Source organism: Ixodes scapularis, unplaced genomic scaffold, assembly GCF_016920785.2.
Source record: "Ixodes scapularis isolate PalLabHiFi unplaced genomic scaffold, ASM1692078v2 PGA_scaffold11__112_contigs__length_91849675, whole genome shotgun sequence".
In the NCBI taxonomy this organism is placed as follows: Eukaryota; Metazoa; Arthropoda; class Arachnida; order Ixodida; family Ixodidae; genus Ixodes; species Ixodes scapularis.
Window position 1 is genome coordinate 60231016 of NW_024609837.1, and position 17441 is coordinate 60248456.

At 47.0% G+C, this 17441-nt stretch overlaps 1 protein-coding gene across 1 annotated transcript in view; it reads right to left on the bottom strand.

Moving 5' to 3' along the window:
* Nucleotides 1-17441, bottom strand: part of LOC8036137 (dmX-like protein 2) — a 131716-nt gene that overhangs the window by 100247 nt on the left and 14028 nt on the right. Inside the window, exons 9-15 of the mRNA XM_029983147.4 lie at nt 16749-16927; nt 15004-15279; nt 13079-13245; nt 7351-7460; nt 3212-3431; nt 1788-1943; nt 4-374 (exon numbers count right to left, since the gene is read on the bottom strand). Of these exons, the coding sequence (XP_029839007.3) occupies nt 4-374; nt 1788-1943; nt 3212-3431; nt 7351-7460; nt 13079-13245; nt 15004-15279; nt 16749-16927 (1479 nt within the window). The remainder of the gene's footprint in view (nt 1-3; nt 375-1787; nt 1944-3211; nt 3432-7350; nt 7461-13078; nt 13246-15003; nt 15280-16748; nt 16928-17441) is intronic.

The following is a 17441-nucleotide window of genomic DNA, read 5'->3' on the forward strand; positions in this document are numbered from 1 at the left end:
CACCTGGGCAGCAATGTGGGCACCCAGGCCACGTTGGAGAAAGCAGACGGCTCCAGCGAGTTGATCCGTGCCAGCTCCGCCACTCCCCCAGACTTGGACAGAGGTCCGACGGACTCCACCTTCCAGAGGATGAGCTCGCTGCAAAAGCCCTCCGTCGGTGCGGCAGCTAAACTGGAATCCCGCCGCTTCCTCCCGTCCCGCTCCTCTTTGCTGTCCTGTCGCGGAAGCTGGTCTTCGTGGTCCGCTGGGTCCTTGACCCTTGGCAGGTTGTGGTGCGAGGTTGTCAGCAGCAGCGGAAGCACAGGGTGGCACGTAATGTCGTTGATGCGGAACCGATGGCCCGAGACTCTTGAAGCGTGACCGATACTCAGCACCTGTGACAAGAATGAATGGATAGATGGATGGTAGAGGCTATACCCTTTGTGTTAGGTGGTAGCTTGCACCCCCTAGGCTGCGACATTCTGAATTTGGCCCTAAATTTCTTTTTTTTGCTAAACCATCAACTCTAGGAATAAAAAAATTACACGAGTACACTTAAGAATACTTACATATCGGAAGGCGAAAGCCAGTCAAGGACGATCTCTGGAACGACGTCTCGAACGACGCCTAGGGAATAACGTCTAAGATGTTCTTTAGGACGACGTCAAAAATGACGTCTAGGACGGCCTCTAGAAGGACATCAAGAAAGACGTCTAGGACTTCTAGGACGACGTTGAGAATGATGCCTAGAGGATGACGTCTAGGACGACATTGAGAATGACACCTAGAGGTGGACACTAAAGGAGGCTGTGGCGTATTCGCGTGAGCGGCCACGTTTGCTTGCGAGAGCCGCCGTAGATGTAGACGCTGCTGCCGATGTCGAGGCCATAGGTGTAGACGCGGTTGCCTCACAGTTCATCGCATGAAGCACACAACGAGCACAGATGAAGTACGAAGCGCACCTTTTGCACACAACGCTCCGGCAGTGACATCACGCTGATGATGTAGGGTGATGCTTGATGACATCACGTTGATGACGCTTGACGACATATTTTGATGGTCACCGCAACGCCACCGCTTGTTTTTCACGTACTGTGACAAGTGAGGTCGTCCTACAGGTCTAGGGCGAGTTATAGGATGACCGCAAGGATAACACCAAGGACAGCATCATCCTTGAGCATACAAATGAGCGGCGTGTGCCGTGCGATTGCGTGCTGTGCAACAAGGCCTAGGAGAGGGCCTTGTTGCACAGCTGAGGTAACCATAGAAGGATTGAATTATTGGCTGTTATAAACTGAGACTAATCAGTCAGGAAAGAAGGTATAGTCATGCGAGGCTGTTAACAATAATATCTCGGGAGACGCCAAGTTAATAGGGAGACCGTTACAGTCCTGCACGTGGAATTGAGTGATGCAAACAGGAGGAAAATAAAAAACGTGCATCACAGTAGTGGCAGCAATGTCCTAAACCTGGTTGCCAGCCCATGTAAACTGGACAGGCACCCACCATATCTGTCTTCCCTGCTATATGTGCCACTGGTTGTGAGAATTACCATGAGTGCCGCAGCAATCCGGAATAATGCAAAAAATAAAAAATCACCTGACAATATTTTAAAAAAAGTGTGGTGAAATGCCAGTCAGGCGTGCCTGTAGTAGCAACGTCAAGTCTTTGACCTACCCGGGCTCATAGTTGCTGCAAGTTCCACAAAGTGCCAGCTCCACGAAATCCAAAAGCACACGAAGCCCGTGCTGCCCGTAAGTACCGAGCACAAAGGTTCGTTCGATTATAAGTAGGAACACCAGACTCACGTGGGTGAAGCGCGACTCCTCGCTGAAGGTGAGGTGCCAGAGGTTGAGCGACCCGTTGTGGTGCTTGGAGAGCATGCACACGCTGGGCGAGGGTGCAGCAAGGCAGCAGAAGGGCTTGGGGCCCGCCTCCTCGGCCTCCTCGCCGCCTTGGTCCCCCTGAAGGCAAGAGAAGATGACCATCAGCGGCCATTACACACTAGAGACAGGAGTGCTAAATAACTTTCAAAAGAAACTTTGAAACAAAGTATTTTTTTCTCTTATGTCCGACTGTTTCGTCTGGAAATGTGGGGTTCCTCGTGTAGCACTACCACATTCCAAAAGGGCCAGTGGCTGAGGAATCATTTTCTTCATGCCTGTTCTTCTATTGTATTTACGTATTTAAATTTGGATGAAGGTCGTATTACGGCATTTTTTCTTAAGTTGGGTGTTAATCTATAACTTGTTAGGCATATGCATATAGAAGACTTTGAGTTTGAAGCGAATTCAAAGCGAACGGTGGCTTTGGCTGAATATTATCAAATAGAATGTCGAATTGTTTCTTACAGGCTTCTCACTGCCGTGCATTATGCTGAAACCAAAATTCAGATGAACTTGTGAAGATTGTTCCCAATCTTCCACTTCTCCACTTCTAAGCTCACTTAATTTTAACCATACGTGAACTGTGGCATGTAAACAACAAATTTAAAAATTTGTTTGCTATATATGCAAACATTCTTTCTTCTACTTCAAATTTGACAAAAAACACAAGAATGATAAACGCGGACTGTCAAGAGATTGCTGCCTACCATAACTTTTGCAAAATCGTGGCAGGTTAGCCCCGTTGAATGTGCTTCTCACCGAGCACCTGTGTATTGCGGGGAAGCAATACCCGCGCAGTCCGTGAGCTCCACGGGCATTCCTTCCTCGCAGTGCACAGGTGCTCTGCGAAAAGCAGACGACCTCAAGGACGACTTCTAGGCCAACCTCAAGGATGACGCCTCGGACAACCTCAAGGACAACTTCTAGGATGACCCCAAAACGACGTCTAGGATGACCTCGAGGAGGACACCTAGGACAACCTCTCGGACGAGCTCAAGGATGACTTCTAAAACGACCTTGAGGACGACTTCTAGGATGACCTCGAGGACAACGTCTAGGAAGACCTCAAGGATGACTTCTAGGACGACCTCAAAAACGACTTCTAGGACAACCTCGAGGTCAATGCCTAGAGATGATAACAAGGGAACTGGACCTATCTAATAATGCCAAGAAAGGCTGACTCACGCTGGTTGCCCCCTCTTCTTATTTATGCCACGACCAATGGGGAGTTTTCTGTCAACATCCGCGGATGCATTTTTTCACAGATCCTACTGCATAACAACTTCGCTGTAGAAAAGCATTCCCTGAGAGGGAAGGAAGAACACCGAGGCGAGTAGATGACGCACCGGCGGCAGCTGCACGGCCGGCACCGGCAGCTGTGTCCAGCTTCCCAGGCCCTGGAGGACAGTGCGCAAGTCCAGACCCGCCGTGGGCAGGTACAGGGCCAGGTGGTGGGAGAGGGAGGCCGCATCCCCCAGGGGGATGGCGCTCGGAATCCGCGACGAGAAGCTCACCAAAGCTTGGCGAAACGACCCTGGGCTGCACTCGTCCAGCCAGTCAACCAGCCTGCGGCAACGAAAAATCAATCCATCGAGCGACAATTCTTATTAGAGTAAGTGCATGCCATAGGTTACTGGAGGACCATTAGGTCCATGACCATTTTGGCTGTGGGCCATACCTGAGGTGACATGCCAGAGAAATGCCTAACTTGGCACAAGCTTGGCAATCCTAAGGACCTGACTTGGGCCTACCGTAATATCCCAAATCCTTGCCTTGCCCCCCCTCCCTTCCCTGCTGCCTGAAATTCATAAAAACTTGGGGCGCACTATGTCTTGGTGGGTAACCAGAAAAAGTTTCAAAAAAACTAAAAAGAAACGCCCATTCTTTTGTAAATATCTAGCGCAGCTGCACAAGAAATACATTAAACTCAGAACTCAAATTAGTTTCATTGTTTTATACAAGAAATTCTCGTGAAAAAATATTTAACTAATGTGAAGTCTGTTGCTTGCATACGCACGATGACGACTGCAAATCAGCAGGCAGTGCGAACATTGTTCCGTGAAAGCGTGACAGAGAGCCAACAAGGAACTAGAAAAACCAACCAGGAACAACGAGCGAGCGAGCGGGCAGGTGAAAGCGACGAAGAGTGATGCTGGGGAAGCGGGAAAGCCAGCAATCACGTTGGCAAACACTTCGACGTCGGGCCAATTTGGGCGCCCTGTCAATTACAAGAGGCAGGCTCTTGTGCAACTTTCTTGGTTGGAGCACACATATTTGCGTCTGTGCACGGCAAGCTATCAACGTGGGCTGAGGCGGCGTTGCTGCGTGGCATGGACGACACCACGAACGCGGAGCTCGAACTAGGACGCTTTGCAAACGTCTGTGTGCAGCATTCCAGCGAGTCTTTATTTACCCGTTGGCTCCGTCTCGAACATTGCACAACCTTACCAGTCGCCGTCGCGACGTTCTAGGAGAGTGGATGGGTATTCGCGGTGACCTTATTTCGGTGGAGGCTGACTCTGGCCTTACATCTTTGACCTTACACTCCGCAGTTATGTTCCAGGATGTGGGGCGTTCGGTGACCTTCATATCCCCGAATAGGTTACTGCTTGTGTTACCTTTCCGATTCCTTGTTTTGTCCGAACAAAACTTTTTTATAAGCAAAAAAAAGTTTCATGCTGTTATCTCCATCGTTTTCGTCGCGCTCTCATGTACTCCAACCTCAGGGTCGTGGAAATCAGGGAGGAAATGCGCAAACAAAGTGAAGTGTCTTTCCCTCCTTCGTTTTGCTCTGTCACAAACGTCCTCCAACCATAAGGTCCGCGGCCGCGTCATTTGGTTAAGATGAATGTTAACGGATCGCGATGTCTGCGTTGGGGTATTTGTAGGGGTGGGCGGTCACTGGGTATTTTTTTGGAAATTGGTATTTGCCCAAAAAGTGGGGTGGGCGATGACTTGGGATATTGCGGTAATATGATTTAGCTCTGAGAACTCAGTTAGTGCCGGTGTAGTACTTTTCTTTGTAATTTTATTGGCTTTTCGTGGGCTTACCACATAGCTGCCAAAGTGCCCCACTTGAACCAAAGAAGCAGCAGTGAAACCTATTGGTAGGTGATTTAGGCCCAAAGATGCCAGATGACAGCCAAACAACAGCAGTAAAGCCTAACTTTGGCACTTGTTTGGCAAATTAGGACCGAGATTCTCCTACCCTGGCCAAAATAAGTCGTTTGCCTCTAACTTGGCCCCTTTTGGCCTTTTAAGGCTCTAAATTTCCAGAATAAAAGCAAATTTCGGCCCAAAAAGCTGTACTACCTGGGATTATGATGTTATGTTATGCCTCTCCTATTATGGCCTCAATAGGGTCTGGTACTATTATTAAAGCAATGAACAAAACAATTGTTTGTCGTACCAAGCATCGCGGTTCAAACAGCACAGTTTCGGCATGCTGCAGGATTTTAAACACAGCCAGAAGAGCTGCGAACTTAAAATCAAGACTGTTTTCTTTCTGTTCGGTTGTTCCAACACAAAGTTCAAAGTGCAGTTTTTAAATTTTAGAAACACAAAGAACTCTTAAGGCCCGTTCACACACTTGCAACCGAGTACGACCAAGAAAGACGAGGCCTGTTGAAATCTCTTAAAATTTCTTAGGACAAGAAAACACACTGGCACGCTGGCGCCATCTATGCGGTGAACCTGGAACTGCACTTCACAAGAGCGAAGGTTTTGAAGGATTTCCGAGGTCAAATGTGAGAAATGGTCGTTTAGAACTTTGACAAAAGTTTCTCGAGCCAAGAAAGAAAGGATGATGCACGAGAGGAATAGAAAATATGCTGGACCGACAAGTTTACACTGCCACCCAATAGATGGCACCAGTGTGTCCTCTCGTTGTAAGAGATATTAAGAGGTTCCAAAAGGTCACAAGCAAGTGAACGGGCCTTTAGTTCCATGGATAAAGTTGGAAGAGGCAGAAGTTGCACCCTGTTTTGAGCTGCGCCGAGTGTTTTTTCGTGAGCTTTCTATAGCTCGGGGCGGAGTCACACTAAGCTCAGCAAAATTTAGCAGGTAGCGTTTCCCCCTGAATTTGGCGGGAAAACGTGAAGTGGTGTATAACTTTACACCAAATCTAAATTTAGACCAAAAATGACCGCATCTCCACGTGGTGAATGATGTTGATTGGGGCGAAGCTCTGGTGGTGCTGATGATACTGATTTTATGGAACGTGGTTATATACGCATTTGAGCATTTGACCGCAGCGCCCTCTCGTCTATAAACGGTGAGGCAATGCATGCAAAGTTTAACGCGATTATATACGCATTTGACCGCAGCGCCCTCTCCTGTATAGACGTTGAGCGGCTACATGCAACGTTTCATCCATGACATCCCAAACTCTTGAGTTACAACCACATCTCAGAGCCCCCTACTCGTCCTGCAGTCGTGGCCGAATGGTTAAGGCGATGGACTAGAATCCATTGGGGTCTCCCCGCACAGATTCGAATCCTGTCGACTGTGCAAACATTTTTTCTTTTTTAAGAAGACAGATGGGATGGCAATCGATGTGAGCACGAACAACGGACAAGGCTAGACCCTAAGGAGCTTCGCCCCTAAAACAAATCCTGTGTAAAAAAAAGAGATAAAAGTCAATGCGTTTCTCGGCTGACAAATATGGCCGGCATGTTCCAGCACCCACTGTGCTCCATTCATCGCTAAGCCGACAGGACAGTAGAAGCTGATTTCTCGTTGGACCAGTCAACCATGGATCTTGGGTCATGTGATCGCTCCCTCTGCACATCCTCGCGTGAGGTGAGCGGTATTTCTTCATGAAGCGTTGAAAAGCGTGCAATTGACTGGTTTGGCGAGAACTTTCACTCGGGGATGATCACACATACAAGCTCAATACGAAAGCGAGCTTGATGAACAGAAGTGACAATTCTACGAAACTACAGCAGCAGGTAAGCGGTAACAAAAAATTACAGGAGGACACTTAAGACTCCTTACGTGTAGGAAGGCGAAAGCATCATAGTTTCACGGGAGAAACGTTTTCGAGTAATGTTTCTACACTTATAGTTTAAAATGACATGTAGGATGTCAAGGACAACGTCCTATAGATAGACGCCAAGTACAGCGCCTAGGACGACCTCTAGGATGACATCGGGGATGGCATCAAGGACAGCATCTAGGGCACCAATGATGACCTCTCGGACGACCTCAAGGACGCTGTCCAGGACGACCTTTAGGACGTCTGGGACAACTTCGAGAACGACGTCTAGGACGACGTCTAGTACAACCTCTGCGATGACTTCAAGGACAATGCCTAGAGGACGACGCCTAGGACGATGCCAAGGACGGTGTTGTCCTTGAGCATACGATTGAACGGCGCGTCCTTGATGACATATATCTATGGCCATCTTTCGGGCACAACAACACTGCTTTTTTGAGCAATGGGACACGCAAGGCTTTTGCCTTAAAAGTACTAATCGGTACAAACCAGACGAGGAAACTTCCGTCGACAGGGTGAATGCTGAACAGCAGGTCCGGACTCTGATGCCACTCTCGAAGTAGGGACTCAATCTTTCGATCAAGAGCGTCACCCAGAGACTGCTCCAGAGAAACAAGAAGAGGGGGAAACAAAATCGGCAGAAATGAGACGAGCCTCATTCAGACGAGCATCATATTGATGTGCACTCGTGCAATCCCCACTGCATCATGCACACTAAATGTGCCAGGTTAGAAGATGTGGTGCACCAGTCAATTTGGTCATCTACCATGGACACGCCAGACGCTCCCCAAAGTAGATTGACGTCCCGCTGCCTAAATGTTCACACAACAGATTTTACTTTTGGATAAGAGATAAGCCACAGTTTACCTTCCATGTTAGTTTTTCGACTTAGAGGCCTTCTAGGTCAAGAGTATTTGGTTCTTATTCAGGAACATTGTAGCGCCTTCCAAGAAACGTTTAAGAAAAACCTATAAATTTTCTACAAACTTACCAAAAACATTCCAAATCTCTTGCTATTTGCTAAACAAAAAAAATCTAACAGCAGGTTCACAGAAATTATGTTTAAATCTCTATGAGGAAGAGCTGGAAGAACTGACGAAACCTACAAGGACAAAAAGTCTGCCTAAGAGCCGCTGCAAGTTCATGGGTTCCAAATCAAAAACTTTTATTCTCTAACATAAAGACTCTTGCGGACGTTGCAGATAAAAAAACATCAAGGTTTCTTGCGTTTTTTAGATCGCCTGAGACTGGGTGGAAGAAACACAACGACGTCTCAACGTCGTCGTCGTGTTTCTTCCACCCAGTCTCAGGGGGTCTAAAAAATGGTAAACTTACACCAGCTCGCCTGCACCCTAACTTTTTTTTTTTCATTTCTTGCGTCTCGTTCGATTTGGAACTGAGACCGTCTAGATTTGGTGTTTATTATAGAGTTCAAGAATTTTGCTATGGACGCGCCATTATCGTGGATGGATGGATAGGTGCTAACGGCTGTACCTTTTATAACAGACAGCAGCGTGCGCCACCTAGCCTAGAAACCAAAAGTGCAGTAATCCCTCGTTATAATAAAATAGCTTTTTTTTAATTATCACTTTCATCAAAGTTCGACGTGGTCTCGACCGAAAAGCATGCATTTTGAACCGGATTATTCGAACTGTATCGGCGGTCGACCACGCTTATTACGAAGGCCCTGGTGCCGAAAGTCTGCATGCCTACACAGAGGTGCACAGAAACCTTTGCATTGCGTCCCCCTTCTTCACCAAGGTAAATGGCAAAAGGGGAAAATGGCAAACAAGAAAAAGGTGCGAACGGGTGACGGAGGAGAGAGCTTGCAGAGTGCTGCTTCCGATGCCGATGCATCGACGCGGTCAGGGAGCAGCGGGAGCAATGTCCACGTTTTGACGCGACTCACGCGCTCATGGCCGACGCTGCCAGACTCCTTTCGGAATAGGGTCAAGGGAGCAACGAAGCCCATGGAGCCCGGAGGTCATCCCTTCGGGAGACCCCGACGCGCGCGCCTGTACGGCCTGCGGCATACTACCGTACTACGTACTACATGCCGCACGCTTCGAGATCTCGGAGTCAATGCACACGCACATGTGATGTGCATCGTATGGGAGATTGGGAGTGTTTACCGAAAGCCGCTTCGATCTGCGAGGTTGAGAAAAGTGGCCGTCCCAAGTCCAAAATTGCCAAAGAATTCGACATTCCGGCATCGGCTGTTCGACACTGTCCGCCATTTTGCAAAACAAGCAAGGCTTACTGGACGGGATCGAGAAGTTTCTCATGCAAAAGAAAGCGCACCCGCAACCCGAAGTTGAAACATCGCCAACTACTTTGCGCACGTCTGATTATCTCTTGCTAGCATGCTTGCCGAGCCGACACTTGATTCCCAGAATAACTGATTCATTCACGCTTGTCGATGCAGACATTCCCGCTGTTGCTCCTGCCACGAATGCTGTTATCATAGACCTTGTGTGCGTCCAGGGTAAACACGAAGCGGCGCCGGAGAGGCGCCTCGGGAAACAGAGACCACTGCGGAGACGTGAAACATCCTACGGCTGCTTCGAAACAAAGTAAAGTGTAACGGAGGTGACAGTGTTCTTGCGATGCCTGGAGTACCTCGAGGAGAACTGACGCCCAGATGAAATTATCAGCAGACTCCACTTAATTATTTTTTTACTCGGTAAAGCTGTCGCAAGATCTTCATAACCAACGCCTGTTTTATTCAATACACGGTAGGAGTGTTCCGCGGTGTTCCTGTCCATTCTCAAAGCACCTTGCGCTGTTTCTTTGGCCCTATCGCTTTTATCGAATTACTGCTTGTATAGAATTTTTTTGCCGTCCCATTGACTTCATTATGACGAGGGATTATTGCATGATTCTTCCCATCGCCCTTGCCACAAAAGACATTTCTAGGAACAATCCAAAAAAGCGTTCATTATAGATAGCGAATTTCCGAGTTTCAGACAAGTCTTACGAACAAGGAAGCATTCATTGTCATGGTAAAGAAAAGTGGTATGAAAAAAGTTAATGAAAAGTTACACTAAAACCAGTTTGTGAAGAATTCCACTGTAATGACATGATACAGAAAAGGGCACAGGAAGAAGATGCAGGGTAAAGAAGATGTATATTGTTGCGTAAAGGTAGACTTCGAATATAGGCATAAACGCCCCCAAATTCTAACCCATATTGGTTTTTTTTTTTTTTGTTTTTTTTTGCTGATACTTTTTTTTTAGATATTTTTTTTTTACCTATTTATTTCTGAAAAGGTCTACTTATGCACGGCAATATACGGTAGTGCCTTAACATTGGTTCTCCATAGATGCAAAATCTCAAATATAGTGCTGACTTTACTGGTGCACACCACATCACTGCACAAAATTTTCAGCATGACGTACAGTGCAGTCCACTTATAACGATAATAAGAAAACCCGAAAATTCAATAGTTATAGCCGACTACCATTGTACAGTCAAGCCGGTTATATCACACCCGAGTACTTTGAATTCTTGTTTATGTCGAACAGTCCTAACATCCCCTTGAAAATCACATGTAATAGTACTATAGGAGCGTTGTTTTTTCGTATCAAACTCCCATGGCCTCCCATGGCGGGGACACTCGATATAGCGAACTAGAGAAGCAAGCATGGCCGCTCGCACGGGCACCGGTCACTTCTTTTGCGGTCGGATTGTGCAGGCGGCGGGTACATAGCTCGCGTTGAGGGGCTGGCAAACTGCCAAGCCAGCATACGCACACGGACGGAGATACGCAGCAAAAAGAGAATTGTAAAAAAAGAAAAAAGTGGAAGATGGCAAAAGCAAGGGGAAGGGCATGCATGCGCATGCGTTGGGATGGCAAAGAGTGCCCACTGTTCGAACAATAGCGTGCTCTCTTTCCCCGAACACTGATGTCGCTGCGCGACTCCTTGACCCCAAAATAAAATAGGGAGTGTCTACATCCACGCGCGGGGACGTAGCCACGTCGGGAGGAGATAAGGCTCCATCCACGCAATACGTCACTTCCGGCGCACTACGATCAACTTCCGGTCTAGCTCCCCAATGTTTTTCCATTTGCTTGACGGCCATTGCACCTTGCGATTTTGCCGTGCGCGGACTGCTGTTATGGTGTACACCATACTGCTGTCTACTGTGCCTGCCTGGTCTTCCGCAAGCGGTGTTGACTTTCTCTGAAGCGTTTTTATTTTCTTTCTGTTTTCTCGGACAAGGAGTTTGGCCGTTTGAGTATTAGCACGGTCGCGCTTCTGATTTGCTTCAAGTTTTGGTTGCCGGGGGTTCGATGGCGAAATACTTGTCCTAGTATTTCCCATCGAATGACCGGGTGGCTGTCGAAGTGCGGGCGTTTAGTGGCATTAAGATCGAGGCTTTGTTTTCCAAGGTGTCTAACGCCCTGCTCGATTTTGGCACAAACAACACCAGCGTTTGTGCCAGCGCGTACGTTGACAAATATCGTCGGCTGGCCGCTCAGATCTTGGAACGCAATCGACGATGCAGATCGCCTTTTCTTCCGTCCTTCCGAGGCGGGGGAACAGGTTCTCTTCGATGGAGTGTCAGCGTAGTCAGATTGCCGAGATCCAGGCGTTGAATGATCGGCACAGAGACGTGAACTGGCTCCTGCAGGAGTTCTGCCGCAAGCAGGGTTTCGTGTTCATCGGTGATCTCGTGGACGAGTGGCATCTGTGCATCGGCTACTGTCTTATTTGTCATGGAATGAACTGTTTCTGGAATCTTTTACCCAGTTTTCTCGATTGAATGCTCTCAGTATGTTTGTTATTAATGGGACTAGTGCATGTTTTCCCTTTCCTCACAATCTTTGTGTGATTGCAAGCGTGCGCGCAAGTCAAGAACGTACGAAGCGGCGGGCACGTACTTGTCCCCTTCGATACACATAAGCTCACATTAAAAGGCTTCGAACCAAGTCAACCACAAACACGACAAAGCCTCTCCGCCTCGCCTCAGCAGCGATGCGCACATGGGCGAAGGCCCTGGAGGCCGTACCCGCACCGCCCGCACGCACGGATGGCACGCACGCCGCCCACACGTGTGTGTGACTCCTGGACAACATAAATATAAAGATATATATTGAACATGATTGTAAACCTGAGACTGGGGCAGAAAAGTGGACACACCAGAAGGTAGAAAAAGACGAGGCAACGTCTCAATTGGTACTACTATTTTCATGATGCATTATATTTGCTATTAGTCTTAGAAAACAGTAAACCATTTTTGTTAGGTCACGTGACATATTAACCTTAAAACAACAATGAAATATAACCTCTTTATTTTTATATCCTATATTTACTTATAAGAAAGCGTAATATGTACATAAAAACAAATTATCTCCTTATTTTATAAGTCACGTGACCTTTTGCGTGGATGGAGCCTTATCTCCTCCCGACTTGGCTACGTCCCCGCGCGTGGATGTAGCCTCGGCCAATAAAATAAGCAAAAAAAAAAAGAAAGTTTTCGTGAAGTTGAGTGTGTCGACAACAACGGTTGAGCAATCGCACTTTGAACTCCTTGTCTTTGTTTACCTTTTTCTTTTGCCATTTTGACTTTGCCAGTTTTTTTGTTTTTTTTTTTTGCCTTTTTTTTTTTTTGCTGCCTGAATTTAGCGAGGTTTCTTTTTTGTTGCTTGCTTAACTTCATTCTATAGATCACAGTTCTTTTTTATGCAACTTTTTCCGATTTTTTTTTTTTTTAACTTTGTTTTGTGTTTTGTTCCCGGCGTTGTGTGTAGAAGATCGCAAACACCGTCGCCTAAAGGCGGAGGCGGCGGTGTTTGTGACCTTACCCAACTAAGCTACTGTATTTAGCGGCTCTTAGAGGCTCTATTTGGCAAGGTCCCGTTTGTCGCGGCCTTCGGTATTAGCAGAGACGTGCGGAAATTTCAACTGGAGCTTAAGTTAACATGTTTTTGTATATCAAATTATATCAATATATCGAACTATTTTTTGATACCCTTTGAACTCGATATATCCGGGTTCGACTGTATCTGGACTAGGAACTGATTGTTATAAGCGGTAAATTGTTATATATGGTATCGTTATGAGTGGATTGCACTGTACTCACTATAAACAATTAAAACATAAAAATACTGTCCAAGACAGATGACAAAACCTTGGCAAGGTCGTGTTGAGCTGTCCATAGGCGACGGTAATTGCAGACGACATCCAATACATCCCAAGTTTGGCATACATACCTCAGCATTCTTGGCAGATGCTTCAGTGGCCAAGGAAGCAGACGACGATGCCGGCGAGAAGGCTTTAGCGGCTGCTGACGCCTGAACTGTTTCTTCGGTCGGTGCCGCAGCATTTGCAAGACGCAGCGACTTCAGGCCTGACCTCCCTTGCCAGCTTGCTTTCGACACTGCAAGCAGATGGTTGCTCATTAAGCAAATATCCTAAAACCGTCCCTTGTTTTGTTTTGTTTTTTTAATTTCAAGCTATCAACTCTTACTCCAGAGACAATAAAATAGTTATTTCAGATAAATCTGGATCAGTAGAATGTGACATCTTTCATTACCTAATTTTAACTATCCCAGCTTACATTAGGTTTCTATTCGGCAGTCAACGAGAGCTTTCAGCATGAACTGATAAGTGGATGAAGGGAGATAACACTGAACGTAGACTTGTGGAATGAAAGTGTCTCAGAGGTTTGAGACTCCATTTATAGCTTTAATGTTCAAAAGTAAACTGACCATGCCATACAGGTAGAGTCATGTTCAAACAAAACTAGAACAGTTTTACGCACTTTCCCATTGACCTTCGTCTATGTCTCCTTCAACCATAAACTAGCTTGTGAACTCTATGTGTAATACTATTGATGATGACATAGACCATTTTCTTTTCTTGTGAAAGTTTGTGTTAGGAAAAATTTCTTTATGAATTGTTTTTGTCTTTAATTTTCTAATAAGCGTAAACTTTTTCCAGTGTGACTATAGCTTTGTGCGATTCATTTATGACTTTCCTGTGACAAGTTTGATCTTTTTCATTTTCTACCGTCTGTGAAAATATAAAAATTGAATCTCTTACATTTTCACTCTTGTACTAAAACATCAAAACCACAAGGTTGTTCTGGGGCACGAAAAAAAAAAAAGATTGATTAAAGGATCATATATGGTGGTGATATGTGACGTGCACACATGCGAGATATAAAAGACATGCCCCAATGCTATCAGCTTTTCCTTACTCGTGTCTTCAGCATGGTAAATGCAGAGCATATATTGTAACGAATGACAATTGATGAGGCGAAGATTTTTGAAGAAACCTAACGTTTAATGGGGCGAACTTGTGCCCAAAACAAAAAGGAAACAGAAGAAAACAGCAGAGCGTCGTGGGCGTCGATGTCGGCGAAACTGCAGGATCGAGCGCAGGGGCGAGACGACTTTGGCTCGCCACGCGAAGCTCGTTATGTACACGCGTGGGCTTCTGGAATGGTCGGCGTAGAAGGTTCGATGCTTAGAACATTCTAACCTCGACTTAGCAACACGGTTCTCGAATTTACCAGAACATCACATTAGAGACAACAAAAATGCGTACCCGCGGCCAGGAATCGAACCCTGGCTTTCTGCATGGAAGGAGAGCGCGATAACCGTTAGGCCACGAGCGCACTGCCTGCTTGGACAGCTGCGCTCGCGGCAATATGCAAGGCCAGCTCCAAAAGTTTTCATGTCCGCAGATGTAGCCTCAACGATGTCAGTGTCACTACCTGCGACATCATCCCAAAGGTGCTCCGTGATGTCAGGCGACAACGTAACACTATGGAGTCACGTCACGTGGCCGCACGACGTCAGGCGACATTGTGACGTGGTATCGTGGCACCACGTCACATGACACCATGACATGACATCATTGTGACGTCACATCACATGACACCATGTTGTCCGACACAGTGACATCGCGTGGCACTGTGGCATGACACCGTGATGTGACACTCTAAATGCTCTTGTCGTGCCACTCAAAATGTGCCTTTCAGTGACCTCCTCCCTGCGTCCGCAAAAAGATCAGTGTCTAAAAGAGGCCCTATGAATGCTGTGCCTTTAAAACACCTTGGGAAATGCCAGAGGAAGAGCCAATTTTTCAACTCATACCCTCTAGGTCACCGGTAAACGAAAACAAAGCCCACCTCCACCTTCGGCATCTTCAGCGTCGTCCATGTCCCCTTCCCCGGCGAGCTCTCTCTCTTCCTCAGCAGCATCGTGGGCGGCCTTCAGTTGAGCGGCCAGCTGCTGTCTATGGTGCTCCCTGCGGGCCTGGATGGCCTTGAGGCTCAGCTCCTGAATGAGCTGTTCGGTGGCGCTGCTGAACGACATCTCCTTGTTGTTCAGCCAGTGAAGGACGAAGTTGGGCTCATGGCCGTTGCTCGACGCAGCTGCACTGAGGCTTGGAACTAGTGGAATGTCTGCAACCGTGCGGCGGTAGCAGCAAAAAGAGAAGGGTGAGGTAAGACGAGCAAGAGTTGGTTCGACCGAAAAGGATAGCAGTGCCGAGAGACAACAGACTGTTGTCTTTTGGCACTATTATTCTTTCCAGCAATGCCATGCCAGTTAGGCTAAGTCATCGACATGTTAGTTTGTCTATTAAAAAGAAAAAAAAATGTGTTGTGTGCATGTTTTAACAGTGGGAAGTTAGGCAGCTCCAGTAGGTGTCCTGTCTCTGGTATGGATGAAAAATTTAGTCAGGGCAGTACAACCGCTAACCTGGGGTCTTTAACATGCATCATGCAGTAGCGGTACAGGACCTCACACTGGAACGCTGCTCATCTGGATCGAAATGGACAGGAACAGTGATTGAGCTTTGAGTCCCCGGGTTGTGCAGCACGAGCTTGTGCTTCGCATGCTCAGAGCTCAGGGCCAAGCCACCCCTTTTTTTTTATTGCATCAAAGAAACGTTAGCCTCTTGTAAAGTAGAAAAAGTCAGGAAAAGGACAGGAGTACTGATTTTGGTAGAAAGATGGTGAATGAGAGACAGAAAGGCAGGCCTAGACGTCTGCTCAAAACATCGAAGCAAAAGCACAAGAAATCAAGCAGGAAGAGTGCAAGAAAATGCATTTAAATTGTTTTAAAAAGAGTTTGTATTGAAAGGAGCTGGATTGCTCTCTTTTCAACAGCGATTGTTGAACAGAGAGTAATAGAAACCAGAGTTAACGATGTCAAATGACATAAAGGACAGAAGGAAAACAAGCGTCGAGCAACGTGCACTTCCTGGCTGCTTTTTAATCAAACCCTTCAATGCAACACACCCCTGGAGCGATTATTTTGTCTAACACACCACCAGAGCGTCTCGGTGGACCAAAGTGTGGCCTACCACACGGGCAACGTCAAAACAAACACTTATCATCCACAAAGCGAGCACACCAATAATCTATATCGGATTAAAATAGTACAGTGGTAACAAGAACAATGTGCATTGTGTTTTCCGTCCATTTCTTGTTACTGGGTATTTTTTCGTGATCAAGCATTTAATTTTTGTGTACAAATTTTGTAAAGTGCACCTAAAAAAAAAAAAAAAAAAAAGATGTAATGCTGAAAGTTAACTAGTACACCGACTTCTCACTGCCACAGTCCCCAAACGGTGACAGCCACCCTACAGGAGCTTAACTAATGCTGCCTATAGTCATCGACGAGATGAGAACACCAGGAAGGGTTTCCCATTGTCTCGCCTCCAGCATGAGAGGGGGAACAGAAGGAAGTGAATGCACGCTAAAGGCCAGACAACCGAAGGAGACGTCCCACTGCTCTCATCCCGCCAGCGATTCTAGGGTTCAAACTCCGTTACCAAGCCAGCCTAAGAGAACACTTTGACTGTGTACACGCTCGGCACATCTCACGAAGGAAACCGGAAATACGCGATAACACGACCACGGCGTACCTGTCTCGGCGTTTATGCTAGCCGCCAGATGAAAGTGGAGGCCCGCAGCCACTCCCGACCCCTGGAGCCCGAAGCTGTGGAAATCGTGCACACTGTACGTGCTCGGCAGGGATGGGATGGTCTCCCGGGGTTCCTCGCCGCTCTGCGCCGCCTGCCGCCGCTGGTATTCACTCAGCGACCTGTTAAAAAAAAAACATGCGCTTTTTTGTTGAGTGTACCGATGGCAAAGACCTGTTCGCACATTTGAATTTAAATGTGATCGATTGCATTTATACGCGGTAACGCACAAGTCAAAAGTGTTCATTGGCCACCCGACAAACAGCGCCAGTGTGCCGGTGTGTTAAGCGGTGACGAGAGCGTGCGATGCATTCGGCTTTAGTCGCTGACAAGATGAGGATGGCAAGAAGGGGCTTCGGTCATCCTGCTTCCAGCGCGGGCTTCCCACCTTCGACGACACTTCGACTTTGCGTGCACCTCGAGCGCACAAGCACTGCCGAAGCATGGTGGAAGACGCGGGGTGCAAGCTGAGGCACAGCGTTCGAAAGACACGCCGTAACATTCTCATTTTGCCATTCATTATTTTGCTGCAGAGTCACATATATTTTTAATAAAGTAAAAAAACTCAACTGCTCTAAACCGAGATACGAGCACAGAAGCTCATGGCCTGAAGTCACGTGGCTACACCGAATAAAG